Below are 20,519 nucleotides of genomic sequence, written 5' to 3'. Positions count from 1 at the left end.
GGCCTCTCACTGTTGTGGCCTCTCCTGTTGCGGAGCACAGGCTCCGGACGCGCAGGCTCAGCAGCCATGGCTCACGGGCCCAGCCGCTCCGCAGCATGTGGGATCTTCCCGGACCGGGGCACGAACCCGTGTCCCCTGCATCAGCAGGCGGACTCTCAACCACTGCGCCACCAGGGAAGCCCTTCTGCACAGTTTTTATATAGCAATAATCATACTGTAAATATAATTTTGTACCTCAAATCTTCTAACTGAAATTATGAAACCAAGAGTCTTTATTGAAAACTAATCATAAATTTCACTTATGAAAACTAAAAAATATTCCATTAAGTGGATTGCCATCTTTCTGTACATACAACTTCTTGTGGATTTAAAAGATTATTTTCTCAGAATAGAATCCTAAAAGTGGAATTACTGTCAAAGTATATTAACGTCTTTATGGTTCTTGATACTTGCAAAAATGCTTACCAAAAATGGTTGTACCAATTTAAACTGCCTTCAATAGCAATTCCCATTATACCTGTATTTGGACTATGAATGTCTTGTGAGAATTAACAGTTTCATAATCATCTTTACACCCGCCATGAGGCAGGAGATAGATGGGTCCCAGGCTGAACAGTTTCTCCCCTGTGGACAGAAACTCCATAATAGCAGAAACTCCATAAAAGCAGGATGATGGAGGAGGCTGGGCCCTGCCCAGATAAAAGGCCAAATATTCCTCATTCTTGAAGTCAAAGAGACCTCCCCGACTACACATGCGCAGAAAGGCCCCTTGGAGGTCAAAAAGGGAGGGGGCACCATCCCATAGTAAGTGATGTCAACTAACCATAGGCCTCTTCACTAGAATCCTTCTTGGCTAAGAGATGTGCACGCACACAGGGAAGGACCCTGAGATATAACAAATACAGACTCAGAACCAGGCAAAGCAAAATGACTGGTCAAAGGAAACCCGGAAGAAATGCCCCATAAATGTGATTCAAACTACCACGAGGGTGCGACTCTCTCTCTGAGCCCGCCCGTGTGTCTATCCACACGTACTGTACTCTTTTTCCTCCTAATAAACACTTTACTTGCTTCACTACTTTCCGTCTCTATGTGGAAAGTCGCTTCTACACAGCTGACGGGCCAGGGCCTTGTCACTGGCCACTAGTCCCTGGTGGTCTGGTGGCTAGGATTCAGCGCTCTCACTGCCGCTGCCCAACCTCAATCTCTGGCTGGAAACTGAAATCCTGCTTCAAGCTGCCACAGGCTGAGGCCACCCGAGATCACTCATACTTTAAATTTATAAACTTATATACCATAATTATACTAAAAAATTCTTAAAACTGAAATCCTAACACCCAGTGGATGAATGTTTGCTATTCTTGAAACTATTCTTGAGAATCACTCGAGTCTCTTTTTTTCCTATACCACCCAACCTCAATTCTTTTCTACACACAAGTAGGTCTTTAATAGGATAATCTTATACCCCCTTTTAAGGAGTGGTAACCAAAGTCTACATCATATGGAATTTATAAAGTTCAAGGATATTCTCATTCATTTTAATGACTATATAAAAGAAAAGAACAAGGAAATTCATCCCTACCGAGTCTGAAGGCTCCTAAAGCTTTGTTAAAAGACATAAAGGAAGTACAAAAACACATTAAAAGAAAAGTGAACATTTCATTCATATGTATTCATTCTATATCTTTTTCAAAAAATCAATTTTTGTTCCCTAAATTACTCAACTATGAATTTCACATGTAACTCAACAATTTACAAATATGCAAATAAGAAATTACAAATACTGTGTACTAGATTGAGATGTTTGCTTCAAATGACATGAATAAACAAAGTCCCCCATATCTTTACTGTACTTCCCAGGGATTCTAATATTATGCACTTAATAATCTTAGCAAACACTTTGTTGTTGTTGCTACTACTTTACTGTTTTGCAACTGCTATTAAATTTCCTAGTACAAATTGGCTGTAAGATTATTTTAGATCTTCATTAAAAAATTTATATTAAATACGCAATAAGCTACTTTGGTTAACAGAAGTTGGGAGATTATTAGTGTCACAGTTTATTATTATAAGTAATTTTTGTGTCTTCTGTCAGTATAACCACAGTATCTCAATACCACCAGCTGATAATAATCTTTATAAATCCTACTTTGCAGCTATACCATCTGTTAGTTATTATTTTATACATCTCCACATGCATATGTGAATTAGTTGTCATTCAAAACAAATATACAAATGGAATTGTGGTTTTGTGGGGAGTTTTTTATTGGCTTGTTTTTGTATTTTGTTATCTTTAGGCTAGTGAACTAAATAAATAAACATATTCCTATATCTTTGAAACCAAAAATAAATGCAAATTTCAGTTACACAAACTTCCAGTTATAAGTCATGAGAATGTAATGTACAGCATGGGGAATACAGTCAATAATACTGTATTAACTTTGTATAGTGACAGATGGTTAACTAGACTTATTGTGGTGATCATTTTGCAATGCATACAAATGTTGAATCACTATGTTCTATACATGAAACTAATATAATATTGTATGTCAAATATATTTCAATAAAATAAAGAGGCTAACAAAAATGTAAATTTAAAAATACTTTTTGTAGTACAAATAAACGAAATTTAAGTTCAACAAACAATCTAAAAGTATCTGCTAAAACTGGTTAAAATTAATAGTCACCAAAATTGGATATAATTATATTAAAAAACTGATATTTCCATATTCATAGCTCTCAAAGTACACCTACAGACCAAAAAGCAATAGGTCCACTAGTAAATTAGTAGCTAATATGGTTCCAGTTTTCACAATATAAAACACTTTCCACGATTGAAGATTAGAAAAGAATGACCACTTACTTACTTACTTGTAATGTTAATTCCCTGAAGAAATGAATCATAATGACAAAAATTCAAAACAAAGTCCTCCATTAATCTGTGGGTTTATCCCCATGAGCTGTAAATAACCAGGCTCCTACAGTAGCAGAGAGCAATAAGTAGTTGTAATATCATTACAACTCACTACCAAAATTTACCCAGAAAGGCAACAAGAAAAAAAGAAGGAAAAGAAGGAAGATAAACTTACAATTGGCTAATTAGTTCCAAATTATCATTTTTTCCCCAAGTACTAGAGTCTAATGACTTTAATAAGCCCAAACACGGTTTACAGGAGCTTTATACACTACAGACCAAAAACATGGTGAATTCTGTTAAGAGTTACCAACGGCAATTAAAACATGAGACGAAAGCACAACCTGGGAGAAACCACATTTGATGACTAAATAGTTCATTGTTTCCTTAAGTTACCCTATTTTAGGTAATGATACTTTAGGATCATATACAGGGAAAGCTAAGGTACAAACAGTAGTAAATAATTAAAGTCATCATTAATAGAAACCCTGAAATATTTAGAGAGGGGGATTAAAGAAGAGAAAAATGTACTTAATAAGTTATGATTTCCTGGAATGAATGCTATATTATTTTCAGTTTCTTGAAGTAAAAAGTCCCCTAATTACTTATACAAAAAAATATGCTGCTTTTCATAGTCTTTTGTGTATTAAAATAAGTTATACTCCAACTTTGTAAAATTTAACTTATTTGATGCCCAAACCAGATCTCCTTTTTTTCAAATTATATTTCATCTAGATGTTAGAATTTCCATGATGTCTGTGAGACAGCTGTACTTGGAGAGGCAACACAGTTTTGAAGTATACTTGGGCTATAAAGTATAAGGGAAAACATCGTAGACTACTTAACAAAAAATATATATACATTTTTAACATGTTTATTGGAGTATAAATAATAATCCACACAATGGTGTGTTAGTTTCTGCTGTATAACGAAGGAAATCAGCTACACGTATACATATATCCCCATATCTCCTCCCTCTTGCATCTCCCTCCCACCCTCCCTATTCCACCCCTCTAGGTGGTCACAAAACACCAAGCTGATCTCCCTGTGCTATGAGGCTGCTTCCCACTAGCTATCTATAACAAAATATTTTAACTGCCATTAAAACTACAGTATAGCACAGGCCAGGTTCCATTCATTTTTTAAAATATTTTATTACCTGTCATTGAGATCCATGTGGGGAAAGTAGTTTCATACCATGATTTGCTTCTGTATGTCTAAAATGTTTTTAATGAGGGATTTCATTTCACAGGAATTTATATTAATCATATAAAATTAATTGTATAAATAGTAAAAAAAATGTTTTTCATGGTTCAAAGCTCACCTAATACATGAAGCCTTGCCTGATTCTCCCTAATGATATTTCTTCCTCCACTAAAGTCTCAGTTATCTTTGTAGTTATGGAATTTAAGAAACTTATTTATTCCACTTTATATTATAAGGACGTGTGGAATTTTCTAATTTTCATGAATAGATTGAGAATGTCAGCTTCTATAAGTTAGAATCATGGAGTCTTACATATCTTCATATCCTCTCTGCCCCATGTCCAACAATTCCTCGAAAATAGTAGGCAATCTACATGTTTATCTGAATTCACCAAAAAAACTTTTTGGGGATACTAAAATCTACCTTCTCCAAAGGGTCTCTAGAAAAACAACTTATGTTTTGGTAATTAAGTGTTATTTTGAAGCTCTATGGAACCCACACTAACTGACCAAATATGTTTTCGTTATAAATAATATTTCAATATATAGCCATTAAAAATGAAAATAATGAGACTTTCCTATTAGGTACAATAGTTACAACGTTTTAATCGATGCATGTCTTTCAAAAAATCAACTGAAATCATTATACTTTGCCTTGCTAATGTACTGAGTGTCAAAAATAATCTAAATTAACAGACTTTTTTTATGGGGAACTCCTAAGAAATATAAGAAAAACATTTTTTTTCACAGTGAGAAAAAAATAACTGTGTGTTGATAATGTAAGATGGAAAACAGAACTAAATGAAGAGATTTACTCATAAGACAGCATTTGCAGAAGACCACTTATTATTCATGTATCCATCTAGAAATCATTGACTGGGCACCTATGTCACATCATATATGTCTGTGCAGAGGCTGTAAAGGTAAAGAAGGTGGAGTCTCCACCTTCCAGGAACTCACACTATAGTGAAGTCATAAAAGACAACACAAGTAGTAAAAGGACACTGGGGTTATCTCTGGCTGGGAAAGCAGGGAAAAGAGTTCACAGCGAAGGTGACACTTGAACAGGGCTTTGGGTTTAAGCTTTATTCTGTAGATTTCAAGGCATTTGGGGGCCTGAACTAAAAACAAAACAACAACAACAAAAAAAACCTGCTGTTCTTTTCCAGAAAGGGATTTGGGAAAGAAGCTGCTTGTCTAATAACAGTCAAGTGGACAGATGAGGATGGAGTATGAGGAATCAGATTTGGAAGATATTTGAATCAAGAAGAACATCAACATCAAGAATCAACAGGACTTGATGACAGATTTGATAAAGGGGGGCTGAGAAGAATGAGTCAAATGACATTTTTAGGCCTTTAATTTGCCAAGACAGATGATGACATTCAATGAAATCTAGATTATCAGTTAACAGCTGTTTATTGAGCACCTTCTATGTTCCAGACATTATTCTAGACCCACAGTCTATTTTCACTGTAGTCAGGAGAGGCAGACAGTAAACAAGTGGATAATCTGAAATAGTGATAACCGTGATGGAGAAAATAAAACAGGGTTACGTGAGAGTGACTGGGGGAAGAGACACTTTAGCTGAGGTCCTCACGAAGACTGACACTTGAACTAAGACCTTAATGATAAGGGGGCAGGCAAGTGAGGCTCCAGTAAAGAAGGGGTAGCAAATGAAAAGGCTGAGCTAGGAAAGAGCTTAACATGATCAAGGGACAGAAAGGCAGCTGGTGGACGGGGATGGGGTTTGGGGTATGAAGAGAAATGAAGTCTGAGAGCACATGGAGCACCTTGTAGCCCACTGTAAAGAGCTTAGCAGTGATTCCAGTTAGAGGGGGCAGCCAGCATGTTTGAAGCCAAGGAGTGATGTGATCTGATTCAATTTCTGCAGGCTGTGAAGAGAACGGACTTAAGGGGGAAGAATGGAGGCAGAGAGTCTGGGCGAAAGTGGTGGCTTAAATTCCTAGCAGTGCCCATGTTGAGACGGGGTTAGAGTCTGGATATAGAGAGGGAGAGGTGATAGGACTTACGGGTGGAACTGCATGTAGACTGTGAGGGAAAGAAAGGAACCAGGGGTACCTCAGGGGGTGTGATTCTAAACCACTATATAAAGCGTGGTGTTATTAAACAGTGATGGTGAAAACTTGAGCAGAGAGAAGCTTCGGGGTGGTGGGGTCAGAAATCAATAGTTCTTCTTTGCTCAAGTAAAGGCTGAACTGTTTAGAAACTTGTAAGTGAAATGGCAGGTAGACAGCTGGATACAGTCTACAGCTCTGGGGTGAGGTCTATGTGGAGATATACTTTGGGAGTCATCAGACTCTTCAAAGATTTTAAAACCATGAGACTAGATAAGACTCATCTTGACCCATCAAGGTAGATTATGGGGCGGGGAGGGGTAGGAAACATGAAGCAATGTTTGTGGTTTTAGATTTTTAAAGCAAGGAATAATAAATTCCATTTTGGACACTTAAGGTGGGGATAAGTGATTAGTTGGCTTTTCTGTGGTGAATCACACTAGCCTCTAAAAGTATTTTAGTATTACCCTCTTGTACTGACTTAACCCTGTCATCTCATTTGGAGTCTCCCTATTTCATTTCTGCTACATCAGTAAGCTCTTTGAGAGCAAACGGTGTCTTCCCAATCCCCAGCAACTATTCAGAGAGAAGGCACTTTTATCTGTTATACCATGAGTACAAAAATCCAGTCTTAATGGTTAAGAATTGATTGTATAGTGGAGAGACTAGGAAGTAGCACAATAATGAGCTAGTTTCAAATCTCTGAGGATCTATTCTCAAAAGTTTCTTTCCTTCAAAATTAATCTTGGAATTCTTCCTATCAATAAATCGACTTTGAAAAATAATTGAGTTCCGCAGACATTTCCACTGAATCACATACATAACTAAGCAGTTAAATTCAAGTAATCACGGATGATTTCTAAACCATCTTGGTGGTTCTTTCCTAAAGCTCAAATATATCAACCTTTATTTCCTATCAAAGATGCTACTTATGTTCAGTACTCAATAAATATCTGAATACATAAAAGAGATCAAGATGCTTCAACATATAGACAGGAAATTTTTCTTTGTCCTTGTATCTTTTTTCTCAGTACTATATACTCAGCCCCTTGCACAGTGCATTGAATACAGTCAGTGCTTAATAAATATTTGTTGCATGCATTAATAAAAAAACAACAATGCACAGTTTTATGGGAAAGATGGCTCTTTTCTTCTTCTACATCAATTTACTTCCCATGTAACTTCTTTAAATGTTTTTCTCTTGATTATAAAATATTTACTCACTGTGGAAAATATAAATACAAAAAAATCTCTCTTCTGGGCTTCCCTGGTGGCGCAGCGGTTGAGAGTCCGCCTGCCGATGCAGGGGATATGGGTTCGTGCCCCGGTCCGGGAGGATCCCACATGCCACGGAGCAGCTGGGCCCGTGAGCCATGGCCTCTGAGCCTGCGCGTCCGGAGCCTGTGCTCCGCAACGGGAGAGGCCACAGCAGTGAGAGGCCCGCATACCGAAAAAAAAAAAAATCTCTCTTCTTAAGATGACTATTACTCTCTATTTATAACTCATGATTGTATTCATTCATTCATTTAACAAATATTTTTGACTTCCTGTTCTGTGCTAGGCTTTGCGGATACGGTGATGAATCAAACAGGTCAGGTTCCCTGATGTCACTCCAGTGGTATGCAATACCCTCACGTTCTACATGTAGAATATAAGTAGAGGTGTGTCACCACATAGAAGGTTTCAAAATCCAAGGATATCTCTTCCACTCTAATAGTTAACATTCCCCCAAAGTCTTAAAAATGACTATTTCAGTGATTAAATAAGGTTAGTATGTTTCTACACAGAATATGAAAGTATGTGAACTACACTTTCACGTACCCACAAAGAGCAAATAATTTTCTCGGTGGAAAAGAACAAAAGCCTTAGTCTTTTTACCAAACAATGTCAAGGAGTGTACTTTGATGGTGGAAATGCTAATGTAGGACAGTTCTGAATAAGTTATTTTCAAACCTTTCTCTCTAGGTTCATATATTACCTATTTATTCAAATGTAATAGAAAATAATCTCTCAAGTAAAAATAATTCAAATGTTTTAACTTCAGTGTTCTATTCCTCTATTTCCAACAGAGTTTCCATTAGCAGCACTGGGAAAAGCTTAGCACTTAGGAAGTCACTCCTGCCTGCCATACCCTGATTTTCAGCAGATCACCTGTTCTCCTGATACCTAGGCACCTATTTGCATAGCAAGAGTGGAAGTTACTATTTATCCTCAGAGGTGTACATAATCACATTGACTTATTCGGTTTTACCCCAAAAGGACTCATTGAGTTTCACTTACCTCCAAAGTCTCATTGCCTTCGATGTCTGAAGTTTTGCCTCTTGCTGCCACTCTTTGCTCATGAGGTGTATCTCCTATGAAGCAAAAGAAAAAAATAAAACTTTACCATACCACTGTGGCCAAACTGTCTACTATTTATTTGAAATATCTTTTGCATGTTTCACACTGTGGAAGCAATTACTACTTCCTTTGTTACAAAGTAAACAAGTTAATATTTAAGAACAGTAATTTTATAAAGGTCACAGAATCATCCGTAAATACATAGGTATACAATCTAAACCAGAAATGTATCCTGCTTTATATAGGTTTACTCTGGAAAAATCAAGTGAATTTATATTTTGTAAATCAAGTCATACTTCAAATAAACTAGGAAAACTTATAATTTGAAGATAAAGCAAATTATTTTCAAACATTAAAAGTCTTGGGGCTTCCCTGGTGGCACAGTGGTTGAGAGTCCGCCTGCTGATGCAGGGGACACGGGTTCGTACCCCGGTCCGGGAAGATCCCACATGCCGCGGAGCGGCTGGGCCCGTGAGCCATGGCCGCTGAGCCTGCACGTCCGGAGCCTGTGCTCCGCAACGGGAGAGGCCACAACAGTGAGAGGCCCGTGTACCGCAAAAAAAAAAAAGTCTTAAAAAAAGAAGTCTTTATAATATGAATAACTGGCCTTCAAATTTGTTTTTTAATAAGGTTTACTCTTTATAAGTGTTTACTTGTGTCTCTGTGGATTTGCCTCAGAGTAGCTATATATGTTTGCATGTAGTTATTAACCATATGTCAAACAATTTTTACAGCAGGAAAGAACAATGAACAAATTCATAAATTAGCATTCAGTTAATAGTTTGATTCCTAAAGGTGGTGCCTGGGAGGGTTATATTACTAATCAAAGTTGGTGACTAGGCTGCCTCTAAGGACATAGGACAGACAGAAATATAGTTAGGTAAGTACAGGCATAATTTAATGTATTAGTGTCCTATTATAATTTATTAACTAATAATCTGTGATTAACATATGGTAGGTAAAGAAACAATCAGCGTACTTCTTAAAAGCATAATGAGAGGTTAATTTAGTAATCTGTAAACTGCTCTTCCCATAAAATTAAGCCAGCTCAGGAATGTCTACAACAGGGAAGATTACAAAATTCATATATAATGACTTGGCTGACACTAAAGGTTAGGAATTTGTTAACATAGGGAAGGTCACAGTCTTCATTGGAGGTAACAAAGTATGAAAGTCTGGGCTAGGATTAACTTTTCCACAGTGAAACACGAAAATTTAGTTTACCAGGCTGTAGTCAAGAAAGGGGCCTGTGAAAATTTTAAAGAATTAAATAAAATTCTGTTAAATTCTAAAACCATAAAGCAAGAATTAAGTTGGTAGTTTATTTACTTAAAAGTAAAGGAAACCCCCCAAATGTTTAAAACCCAAGCACATCATGCATATTCCAGCCTACAAGTTGTGTTCTCAGCTAAGTACAGCATTATTACTAGTGGGCAGAACCCAGCACATAGTAGGTGTTCCATAAAAGCTGAGTAAATTAGTGAACTTCTATTTATAGTTTCTAGTCTATAAAACTGTGATAATACTAAATGGTATGTAATAAAAGTTTTATTTGAGCATACGGTGAGTGTTTTTCCTCTAAAACACATTTGTGAAACGTAAAAGGCAAATTTATTAAATACCATTATGATGTATTGTTATTAGTGATCTGTACTTGGAGCATAACTTGTTAGATTTTAAAAACAGTTAATGGGGCTTCCCTGGTGGCGCAGTGCTTGAGAGTCCGCCTGCCGATGCAGGGGACACGGGTTCGTGCCCCGGTCCGGGAGGATCCCACATGCCGCGGAGCGGCTGGGCCCGTGAGCCATGGCCACTGGGCCTGCGTGTCCGGAGGCTGTGCTCCGCAGCGGGAGAGGCCACAACAGTGAGAGGCCTGCGTACCGCAAAAAAACAAACCTACAAAAAACAGTTAATGATTTTTTAAAAGAATCATACTGAAACAAAAGCATTAGGAACTTTTCTTTTTTTTTTTGCTGTACTCGGGCCTCTCACTGTTGTGGCCTCTCCCGCTGCGGAGCACAGGCTCCGGACGCACAGGCTCAGCGGCCCTGGCTCACAGGCAAAGCCGCTCTGTGGCATGTGGGATCTTCCCGGACCGGGGCACGAACCCGTGTCCCCTAGCATCGGCAGGCAGACTCTCAACCACTGAGCCACCAGGGAAGCCCAGGAACTTTTAAATTACATCTATAGGATAATAGAGGTAATAGTTATTAAGGGAAAAATTATGTCAACTTATGTTCATGACCCAGGATGTCAAACAACAATTTTGATTTTTTAAACTTATTGTTTAAACTGACCATTTATTTGCACATCAGGAAGAATCTTATTTTCAGAAATCCCCCTTGTCTCTGAAAGTTAGGGATAAGCTAATCAACCCCCAGTTCACAGATGGCAAAACCAATGCACAAGTTGTTTAGTTTGCTTGGGTAAAGGCAATGAGACCACTGAGACCACAACAGCATGAGCAGACAAGGTAATGCAAGTCTCTGTATATTGAGGTCAGGTGTGTTTAATAACTCACATGCCTGAGGTTGATATGGAAGTATGTGACATCCAATATGAAAGGTCATTTACTCAAGAAAGATATTTTTTCACCTTTTAAAATGATTATTGGGCCATCCCCTAGCCATACAAACACTATTTGGCTGAAATCATTCAGCACAAAGTCTGTGCTTCCTTTGCCAGTTTCTAATTCCAAGGTGTGTATCTGTACCACACTTTCTCCATTTCTCCCTACTGCCTGAATAACCAGAAAGGTTATCAGCCAGTGCTCTTGACATCACACAACACATCTGCCTGGAAGCAACTGTACAATCACTATTTCCTGGAATGCCATATCTGGCGATGACTCAGGACAATAACTGATTACAAGGAGAAATGCCATCTGCGAGATGATTCTCTATAAACAAAGGCACAAACTGAAAACTACACAAACAACAAACAGAAAAGAACAGGTCACAGTGAAATATAACTTTTGAAGTTTTTTCCTCCCACTGAAGAATTATTTGATCATGGTAAAAATTCAATTATTTTCTCTAACTTGTTATAACCCACATGAAAGTTAGATACTTCAACAATAAAGATGCATGTGATGAACGTGAAATAAGGTACTTTAGTTTTCAGACATCAGTTAATTCTAACTTATGTGCTGTATAGATTCAAAAATTTCATTTGCAAGTCAGCTGTTTAAAAGGAAGGACAAAAACAACAAAATAGATGCAAACTATTACATGTAGAATGGATAAACAACAAGATTCTACTGCATAGCATAGGGAACTATATCCAATCTCCTGGGACAAACTATAATGGAAAAGAATACAAAAAAAGAATGTCTATATGTGTATAACTGAGTCACTTTGCTGTACAGCAGAGATTGGCATATTGTAAATCAACTATACTTCAATAAGAAAATGAAAAGAAACAATAAAAAGAAAGAAAAAAGAAACACAGTATTTACATTTCATAATGTCTTGTTTATAACACCACAGTTGATTCTCACTACGGCGCAGCAAGACATCCTCCCCATTTCCCTCCTTCCACAGTTTACTGACGGCAGAGGTTCTCAGGGACTCACCTAAAGTCTCCCAGGTAGAAGTCAGCCATAGTGGGAGCAGAGCCCAGTCTCCTGACATATCTGGGGGGGACTGTGTGGTCCGGTGGAAGGTTCCAATGGATGGTGGCTGAGGTGGGGAGAATCGAGCTCCTAAACTGGGGATCAGTGTGAAGAAGAGCCCAGGGCTCCGAAACCTGGTCCAACCCCACGGGCCCCCCTAACACTTCTCTCTACTCCATTTTTCTTCCACAGGCTTCATGGGTTATCTGGTCTCTTCCCTTTCCGCTGATAATGCCAAATACTCCCGATCAGTACAAGCTTCTGGTCCTTCAAGGCACACACACAGTCCCCTTGATACTTTCCCATAAGTTTGAAAGGCTGGAAACAGTTTTATAAGAGGCAAAATCCCTCTTAAACTACAGCTATGCAATTTTCTTGGTTTAATGTGTAGTTTTTATTTAGAGTGAGTAAACGAGAAAGGCCGTATATGCATACTAATGAAGCTCTTTTAGAATTTAAAGGACTGAAGTGAAATTCATCTGTATTTTAGATTAGTGGGGCTACATAGTAAACATTTTAGGATTTGTGGGCCATATTGTCTCTGTTACAACTTCTTGACTCTATCATTGTAGCCAGGAGCAGCCATAGATAATATACAAACCAATGCATGTGGCTGTGTTCCAATAAAATTTTGTTTACAAAAACAAGTTGAGTCAGGCTGTAGTTTCCAGATCCCTGTTTCAGAGAATATATATATACTCCACCTTTTCTAGGATAAAAAGCTGAATTATGTTACATAAGGAAATGAGAAAGGGACATCAATAGCATATCATCATGATCCCATTCTACTGGGTGAATTTGGTCGAGGGAGAGGAGAAAAGTGATGAAGAGCGAGCACTAGGTACAAGGGAAAGTGAAAAGAGCAGAAACCCTCAGTGATGGGAGGGGGAACCTGAATGCCTGTTTGGATCACCGGAGGAGATTTGTTTTGGGGAGGGGTGGTGGGTGAATAAGGGAGCACCTTCATTCCTTAGGCCTCCTTCAATGTGGAGGAAACTCTAGTAACATTCACCCCAGCCTCCGTCCACTCTCCAATCCCTGGGTTGGTGATCTGGAAAGACTCAGCTGCACATGGTTCTGCCCTCCCCCTTCTCATGGGGAGGACCAGAGAGAACTGGGCTCTGTCTGCTCTGACCCTCCACAGGGGCCTCCTCCCACTTGGGGAAGCCTGCCCCAGCCCAGAAGATCCTGTAACAGGATGGAGTTCAATCTAATTCTGGGGTTCAGATTAGGAAACCCATCTGCTCCTTGATGGAAGCCACATTCTTCAACACTAGCTTTATAGGCAATAAAGATGAGAATTTGGTCTCCATCTGTTTTTTGGTTTTGTTTTTTTTTTTTTACTAAATTGGCCAGATCTTATCTGGGTAAGAAGGGTGTTATTATTGGAACGCCCTAGAGTCCAACAAGACTGGGAATGGGCTGGTATGGACAGAATTGGAGCCTGCCTACATACGAAAAGCTGTGAATACAGAAATCTGTTTTCTTTCTTTTATTGGAGAGGAATTATCTAGAACTTCATATCTGAGAATGCAGTCTACAAAACACTAGTTTCAAGGGGTTTGCATGGAAAAAATATTTCTGTGGTCAAAAGTATGAGAAAAAGCTACAGAATGCATTCCCTTACAACGATTTCCAATGCACTGTAACATATTAAAGGCTCTGAGAAACTCTTCAGTAAAGAAAGTAAAAAAATGATTTCCCAATGTTTTTGACTATAAAGCCACTTTATTCATTGGATACCTATTAAACATCTTGCAGAGTGACACACTATGGGAAATGCTGATAGAACATTGCTGAAGTTAAAACTGAATATGAAATATATTATTTTTACCAGACTTTTAAGAAGACCCTCAACATTGCCAAATGTGTTATTTAGCTCTTGAACATTCATTTTATACAATGTTAACTCACACTTATTTTCCTTTAGATGATTCTTTTCACAACTCCCTGTTAATTCATTTAATTGCATTTGGGGCAGACTTGCAGAACGGACTGCATTCTATTACATGATTCTGATTCCAGAATAGCTGATAATCTACAGAGGAGAAAAGGATAGCCAGACACCTTGAAGGCAGGAGAAAGCCCCAGTGCTCAGAAATACCTCCCCCACAAATTCTACCAATTAGAGATTCATTAGGGTTAATGAGCTCCTCTTTTAAAATGCAAATACCCTCTGGGAGTGTTTGCTTATTAGTCATTCACCAAGTGAAGTAGTGGAAAGAACAGTGGAATGGCCCCTCCATTAACTCCTTTTCATTCTTCAGTCACACACTCATTATCCAAGGCGGCCTGGCACTGCGGCAAGAGAATGGCTTTGGAAATGAAAGAACAAAACCCAAATCCTTTACCAAATCCATGACCTTGTGCAAGTTACTTAACTTCTCAGACCCTCAATTTCCTCATCTGAAAAATGGGAATCATGATACATAATAAAGCTATTATACAGATTAAATGAGAAAACATGTTAAACACTAATTTCAGAGAAGAAGGGAGAGAAGCCGGGGCAAGATAAACATTTTGTCAGGTGTTGGTGTCAATTGCTGCTCTGCCCTTGTGAGTAGCGGTTGCCATGATCTTCAGCATAGCAGAGGTGAAGGAAGAAGCCCTCTCCCGCTATCTCATTTAGTGCCCATGGCAGTGTTGTGAGGTAGGCTTTGTTATATCCTTTTAAGAATGGCAGACCTGGTGCTGGAATCCAAGTCTGCCGACAATGCCAAATCATCACATAATACCATGCAGCTTCCCATTACTTATCAAAACTTGAGTGAAGTTATCCAACTCAGTTTCACACGCTTTACATTTAAGTCTCCTCCAGTTCAGTTGCATTTTCCCTTCCACTTTTTCTAATACTGTGCACTTGCTCCCCGTTTTCCACTATAATGAAGAAAGGAGGGATAAAGAGAAAGCCAAAGTACTAATTGCTGAAGACATGCCCTGCCCAGGAGCCTGCTGCAGTCAGGCCAGGATTCTGAAGACAACTGTGACCCCACAAGAAAATCAGCCAAGAATAGGAACACCTCAGCCATAGAGGGAGGAGTGCAGTCAGCAAACTAATGGAGGAAAAGGTTCAAGCTGACTAGGAATGAAAGAAAAACAAATTAAAATGGCACCAAGAACATATTAAATTAGCATACCAAAATTATTACACCCAAATTCGTTAAGGATGCTTACAACTAACACACTGGCATCATTCTGATAATGAAGTGAATACTCAAGTAAACATCTGTTGATTCAACTGTATGTGGGAGAGGGACAATGAGAAAGATAATTCTACACACACACTCACTAAGGACTTATAAAAAGGATTATAAATGGTTGTTAAAACATGAAGAAAAATTAAAATTAAGGGTTCGGTAAAACAGGCAATGTATTTTATAAGATATCAGTGTGGATTTTAATTTTAACACGTATTAATATGCAACTTTTAGGCATCATGTTAGATTTCAACATTATGATTGCTATTAAAGATCATACAGCTAAAACTTTGCTTACTGCATTGAAAGCTTAGGGTCACACTGGACACTTAAAGGCACTGACTCACAGAAGTTAAGAATACCAGCAAATCCAACGGAAGTCAGACGCACTGATCAGTCCTCCTGGCCTGCTCTTAATTAACTTGTCCTAGGATTCCACAGATTTCTTTAGTTCTGAGTCTTGTCACTTTGTAGCTATGAGTAAAAATTTATCTGGAAGATTTTAAGCCATCCAAAAACATCAATTAAGTATTTAACACTATGTTAAACAGTTAAGCCCAGGCATTCTTTTAGGCTGGAAGACTAGAAACTCAAAAGGCCAAATTAACTTTGTACTTGTACATTTGTACAATATTGTATCACGCTGTACAAATATGCATTCAAAGGTTTTTTGTTAATAGCTTTCTTAAATCAGAGTAAATTTACATACTGCAAGAGTACGTTGGGCTGATCATTCCTGACCCTGAATCCCAAAATGATGCTGAAAGAAAGCTCTACACAAAGGGCGGCTCTGAGCAGTCCACTGACAGGTTCTATAGGCCCTGTTGCAAACAAACAGGACTGACACAAAAAGGATTTTCAGTGTGTATGGTTTGAAACATAAATCTGTAAATAGAAAAAAAAAAAAAAGGCTCACTCTACCAGTTTATCTGGTATCCTGAAACAAAGACTCAAATGTTCTGCCTGTTGTAGGTGAAGATGATGGCATTGATCCATCACCAATAATGCAAACTAGGCTGGAGATCACTGGCATCAAGTCACTCACACTCAGGAGTGTCCGGTCTCCTTTCCAACCAACAGAATAAACCTGTAAAATTACTTGTTGGTGTCAGGAGTTCTGCTCAGTCAGTTTTCCACAGAGAAAAATAAGTGACCCCATGAGAGCAAATGTGTGTTTCAACCTATAGCATCAGTTGGTCTAATCAGAGATATTAGGTAGGTAAACTGTCAATCTCTTGAAACTGAGTTCTTACATTGATCAAAGAGTTGTAGTGTAACAGAAAACTGCAAAGAAAATTTCTAGCAGAAACAATAAAACCAGTATATGAAACATTACAATCAGCTTCACGTTGTTTCATTCATTCAACAAATATTTGTTAAATACCTATTTATGTGCCATATTATCATGCTGGGCACCATGTGAACTATAGCAATACCATTCCTGCCCTCACAGCATTTACATTCTAGAGGGCATTTCAGCCAAGAAAATGGAAATCACAAAAACTGGTTGTAAAAATTAGCCCAAAACTGAAAATTATGGGAGTACCAAATCAACTAAGGAACAGAAATCTGAATGAAGCACACTGTGGAAAAGTGGCCAGCTATAACAAAAACAAGCTTCGTATTAGGGCTTTTCTTCCCTCCAGGTCCCTTCATTAAAAATAAAGTATGTATCAGTCGGTATCATTACTTTTAATGGAAGTCAAATATATAAACATGCTCTTGTATCACACAAAAGTTTGAAGAGAATATTTCTAAAAATACCAATATTACTTGAAGAAAAGTTGATATTAAAAAAATGAATCACTTGCAAATCACAACTAGAAGCAAAGCCACACATGGTGGATGTGATGAGGTGGCACGATGTGATGACTAGATGAAGACAAAGAGTTTGCTTTCAAAATGCAGAAGAGGCTGGTTGGCTTTACTGAAGACGTCACACTTCTCATTTAGTTATACAGTATAAGTGTGTGACATTACTGTCCTGAGCGTCACAATATGTCATACTTAAAATGCTTATATAAGACAAGAGATTTGGTCCCTTTAAGAACTCAGGTAAAACTAAACACCACAAGGTCTGAGGGAGAAAGTCCTAATCTGTTCACTGGTCTACTAACTAAAGCAGGTAAAGAGCAACAGTGAATCACCAATTAGCCTCCTGAGGAGGAAGGTCCCTGACTGGGCCCAGGTCAAAGCTGAGGATTGCAAACTCAGGGCTGGCCATCCTTTGTTATATTTATGGAACTTTTAGTTGGGCTATAATATACAGACAGAATGGAAAAGAAAGTGGATCATGGGCTAGCCTGGGATGAATGTGCCTTAAGGGAAAGCAGGGGCTGAAAGTAGCAGAGAGCAGGGCCTTCATATGCATCAACAAGTAAATTATGAGACATCTCCTTGCCAGTGGGGCACTGTACCTCACATTTCAGTATGTGTAAAAATCACCTGAGGTGCAAATTCCTGATTCTCACAGAAGATTCAGACTTGCGAAGTTTAGTGAAGGGCCTAAAAATCTAAATTTTTAGTAAGCATTCCAGGAGATTCTAATGTAGTTGATTCACAAACAATTCTTTGAGAAACACTGAGATAAACTGACTGAGATAAGCTTACATGGCTGACAGATTATCATCTGCCTAATTTTGGGAATGACTGTCCCCTCCCTCCTTTTCTCCTTCCCTCTCACATTGTTTAAATATTTAGAGAGTACGTACATATCTCTGTGCTAAAGTTGGGGCCCAATACGTTCCCAAAAGAACTGAAAGCAGGGTCTTGAAATATTTGCACACCACGTTCATAGCGGCATCTTTCACAAGAGTCAAAATGCGGAAGCAACCCAAGTGTCCATCAACAGATGAGTGGATAAACAAAATGTGGTATATGAATACATACAATGGAGTATTATTCAGCCTTTCAAGGAAGGAAATTCTGACATAATGCTACAATGTGGATAAACCTTGAAGGAACTGTGTCAAGTAAAATATCAGTCACAAAAAGATACATATTGTATGATTACTTTTACATGAATGCCTAGAATAGTCAAATTCATAGAGACAGAAAGTAGAATGGTGGTTGCCAGGGGCTGGAGGGAAGAGGAAGTGGAGAGCTGTTGTTTAATAGGTAGGTAGAGAGTTTGAGTTTTGCAATATCAGAGTTCTAGAAACTGACTTACAACATTGTGAAGGTACTTAACAAAACTGAACTGTACATTTGAAAATGGTTAAGATGGTAAAACTTACATGTATTTTACCATAATTAAATATAAAAATTTTAAAGATAAGATGTGCTATTCTCTATTTAGAGCAATAAAATGGTAGAAGTTAAAGGTAAGTCTACTGCTGGTCAATACTATATTTTACAATTTATTTTAGTTTTGTTCTAATGAAGTGTTTACACACAGATGTTATAATTAGTATTTATTCCACATTTATGTTGTTATTTAAATACATATATATATATATTTAAAGAAAAACCAAGTGAAGCAAAATGTGTGTTTTCTTTCTTTCTGCTACAGAATTCGTTATGGCTCAATAAAGGGCCTGGCTACATGAAACAGTTTGAACACACTTTGGCCACCCTGTACTAGTACAATAATGTTTCTGTCGATGTGTATCTGCAAACTTATTTGTATATACATTACCAGGTAACAAGGTAACAACTCAGTGGTAACAATACTGAATATCAACATGCTATACTTTTTTAAAAAAATCTCAACTGCTGGTCATAAACATTGAAATTTTTGAATAACTTGAATCAAGAACTCTAAAATATAAAGTACCAGATAAACAGATGAAGCACAATTATAGGTCATACAAAACTTCAGAGCTAATAGGCCTATCTTTTAAACATCTAACGCAAAACACCTTAATTTCCTCTTAGGAAGAGATATTTTTCAAGCCCCTTAAGCCTTGATGTCACTAGGATGGGGTGGGGAGGTGGCTGACAATGAAATCCAGGCTTTGGGTGGACGAGATCAATATCAACAAATAAATTCTAAGGTCCCCGCTGCTGGCCTGAATTTTCTTCCCACAGGAATCCCACCAAACCCGAGAAGTTAGGAGAAGGAAAAGCAGAAGAGAGTAAGAGGGTAGGAGTCAGTGGACAAATCAGACTTTGAGAGCCCAACACTGGTAGATCCTAATCTAACAACGAGGGGACACTGACGTCAGGAGCTCCAAAATAGGCTGACAGCACAAAATCAGAAAGGTGTAAGGGCAGAAACCCATTAAGAAGAAAGGAGTGCCCTGGTGAGAACGAGCAGATGGCATGGCTAAAAAGTATGAGAATTTACTTGAGGACAAGGTGAAAAGTGATGATGGGAAGAGCAAGGATCACTCTTTGCCTGCAATATTCCTCAACCTAGACCTCAACCAGCTGATATGTACTCTACCTTCACATCTCACTACCTCACGACCCAGTAGAACCCATGCCCCCTTCACATGCTCCCATTTATTCTCATTCTCCAAAGCACTCCCCACATTCTCAGTCATTTAATTATTTGCACTTACTTGTTTAACAGTTGTTGCTTCCACTAGACTGTCAGCTCCACCTGACGTGTTTATTTGCTACAATATCCCCAGCACCTAGTACAGTGGCTGGCACCCAGTATGTACATGGTAGGCCCTTATGAAATAGCTACTGTTTGACTGACACATTACAGCAAATGTGGCCTTGTCATGAGGAGGGTGGCACACGGTTTCAGAAATACAAGTTTCTGATGAAACTATGGGATAAATAAAGGAAGCTAAAGAGGATGCACTATGATTGGTAAAAGGAAATAAGTTTATTAATAGCACTTAGAATTCAGTGAAAGGTAGAGGCTGAACAAAAAGGCTTACGGAGACATCAATAATCACAGCTCTATTGTAAAGTTTGGACAGGATTTCTGCAGAGAAGAGATTTTACCAGGTTCTATGTAGTTACAGTGAGTTCGAGAAAACTGCATGAAATATAAGAGGTGACTAAGGTTCCAAAGGAATTCTGATAAAGTATTTTTATGTATCTTATTGTATTTAATGCTGTATTTTAAAGGTTACGACTGATGCGTATTTGGCAAATTTTAAAATGCCTTCTTTAAAAAACATAGTACTGCATTAGAAATATGTACTAACATATTTGTGATATTTTAAAAATTCCTCTAAAAATAGTTTTCATGTTCAAAAAAATCTGCAGTTC

The 20,519-nt window shown here is 38.1% G+C and overlaps 1 protein-coding gene across 3 annotated transcripts in view; it reads right to left on the bottom strand.

Annotated features, from left to right (window-relative positions):
* UMAD1 (UBAP1-MVB12-associated (UMA) domain containing 1) overlaps window positions 1-20,519 on the bottom strand; it is a 250,859-nt gene that overhangs the window by 74,045 nt on the left and 156,295 nt on the right. For all 3 annotated transcript variants that reach the window (XM_060157078.1, XM_060157080.1, XM_060157079.1), the window contains exon 3: window positions 8,478-8,551. In XM_060157078.1, coding sequence (XP_060013061.1) covers window positions 8,478-8,551 — 74 coding nt within the window. The remainder of the gene's footprint in view (window positions 1-8,477; window positions 8,552-20,519) is intronic.

Source organism: Lagenorhynchus albirostris, chromosome 8, assembly GCF_949774975.1.
Source record: "Lagenorhynchus albirostris chromosome 8, mLagAlb1.1, whole genome shotgun sequence".
Lineage (NCBI taxonomy): Eukaryota > Metazoa > Chordata > Mammalia > Artiodactyla > Delphinidae > Lagenorhynchus > Lagenorhynchus albirostris.
Note: the sequence above shows the minus strand (reverse complement) of the source record. Positions and strands in the feature narration are given on the sequence as shown.